Below are 1,408 nucleotides of genomic sequence, written 5' to 3' on the forward strand. Positions count from 1 at the left end.
GAAGAACTGTTCTCAGAGACTAAGAAGACTTAATGATCTTCTTAAAGTGACCCAACTATTGCCTAGTTGGGTCAAATGCCTTGAATTAAAAAAAAACAAACAAAAAAACATTTTATTTAGGGTTCAGTGAATGCACATATGAATCTGGTGGGTTCGGTACCTCAAAAAAGGTTAAGAACAACTTCTTTAGACATTCATCCGGGAGCTTCGACTAGGGTTCCCAAGGGACCAGCCCCTATACATTTAAAGCTGCGGGGGCAGCGTGTCGGTTGGTCTGTTACCCAGAAAGCAGTTGGGCACAATATTGCAACACCGTGAGTGAAACAATGACTGGGACAGCTGCTATATAAAGAACTCAGGGAACACTTTTTATTACGGAACAAATCATGTCCCGAATAGGTTCAATACGGGACGGGTGGCAACCGTAACTGCATCTATTCTATCGGTGCGCCTTATAGTGCGGAAAATACGGTATTTTAAAGACTAAAATGAGAAAGTTAACAAATAACATGAATGCAAACTATCAAATTTAGGCAAAATCTTTTTTTTTTCAGTATAAGACATACAATAAATGGCAGGAGGCTGAGGAGCAACCAGAGCAAAACCACCAGGCTGAGGAACAGTTTCTAACCTTCAGTCGTCAAACTGCTCAACTCAAGCTGCACTAAATACAGCTTCACCTCAGAGATTATTTACACAGACACATAAACTACATATACATCACTTAAAATACTTTATTGTTCGTTTATATATTTATCTATTTTTTGTGTAGTAAATTCTTAATCTGGGACCTGAGTACAAATTTCGTACCACAAATGATCAAGGTGGTATGACAATAAAAAAAATCCTTCAATTCTTGAAAAGTCCTGAGAACAGAACCAGTATTCTTAATTCCCTCCTCGTCTGTCTGTTAATTYTGATGGATTTGTAGAGTAAGTTAATTTGTATGTTTGTCATATATTTTCCATTTTCAAGAGATGCATATTGTTGGATTTTATTTTAGAACAAAACATTGGTTTAAATTTTATTCATCTTTGTTCCTGACATGTTTGTTGTGGTTCTTATTTTTATGACACTATGTAAGCTAATGTTCTCTATCAAAGCTATGAGGCCACAAAATTGCAACATTTATGCATAGTTTGATTATTAAAACATGAGTAAAGAAAAAAGTGACACAGGATTACCTTTTGGTATGTGGTATTTTTAGGCCACAGGCTGACTACTGGTCCTCTGTCCATCATCTTCACAATGTCTGACATGTCTATATATTTGTCCAATTCTATCACCTTCTCCATCCACTGGATCTTTGTCATACCATGGTCTGAAAATAACATCACATTTAGCTGATTCTCCAGGTTGCTGTCCTGAAAGAAAATAAGCAACACAAAATTATAAACACACACACACA

General features: G+C 36.4%; 1 protein-coding gene across 1 annotated transcript in view; it reads right to left on the reverse strand.

Annotated features, from left to right (window-relative positions):
* The window catches only part of enpp6 (ectonucleotide pyrophosphatase/phosphodiesterase 6), a 34,161-nt gene that overhangs the window by 3,938 nt on the left and 28,815 nt on the right, over positions 1 to 1,408 (reverse strand). The window contains exon 5 of the mRNA XM_008419878.2: positions 1,185 to 1,364. Within this exon, the coding sequence (XP_008418100.1) occupies positions 1,185 to 1,364 (180 nt within the window). The remainder of the gene's footprint in view (positions 1 to 1,184; positions 1,365 to 1,408) is intronic.

The sequence above is a fragment of the Poecilia reticulata genome, linkage group LG10 (assembly GCF_000633615.1).
Source record: "Poecilia reticulata strain Guanapo linkage group LG10, Guppy_female_1.0+MT, whole genome shotgun sequence".
NCBI lineage: Eukaryota > Metazoa > Chordata > Actinopteri > Cyprinodontiformes > Poeciliidae > Poecilia > Poecilia reticulata.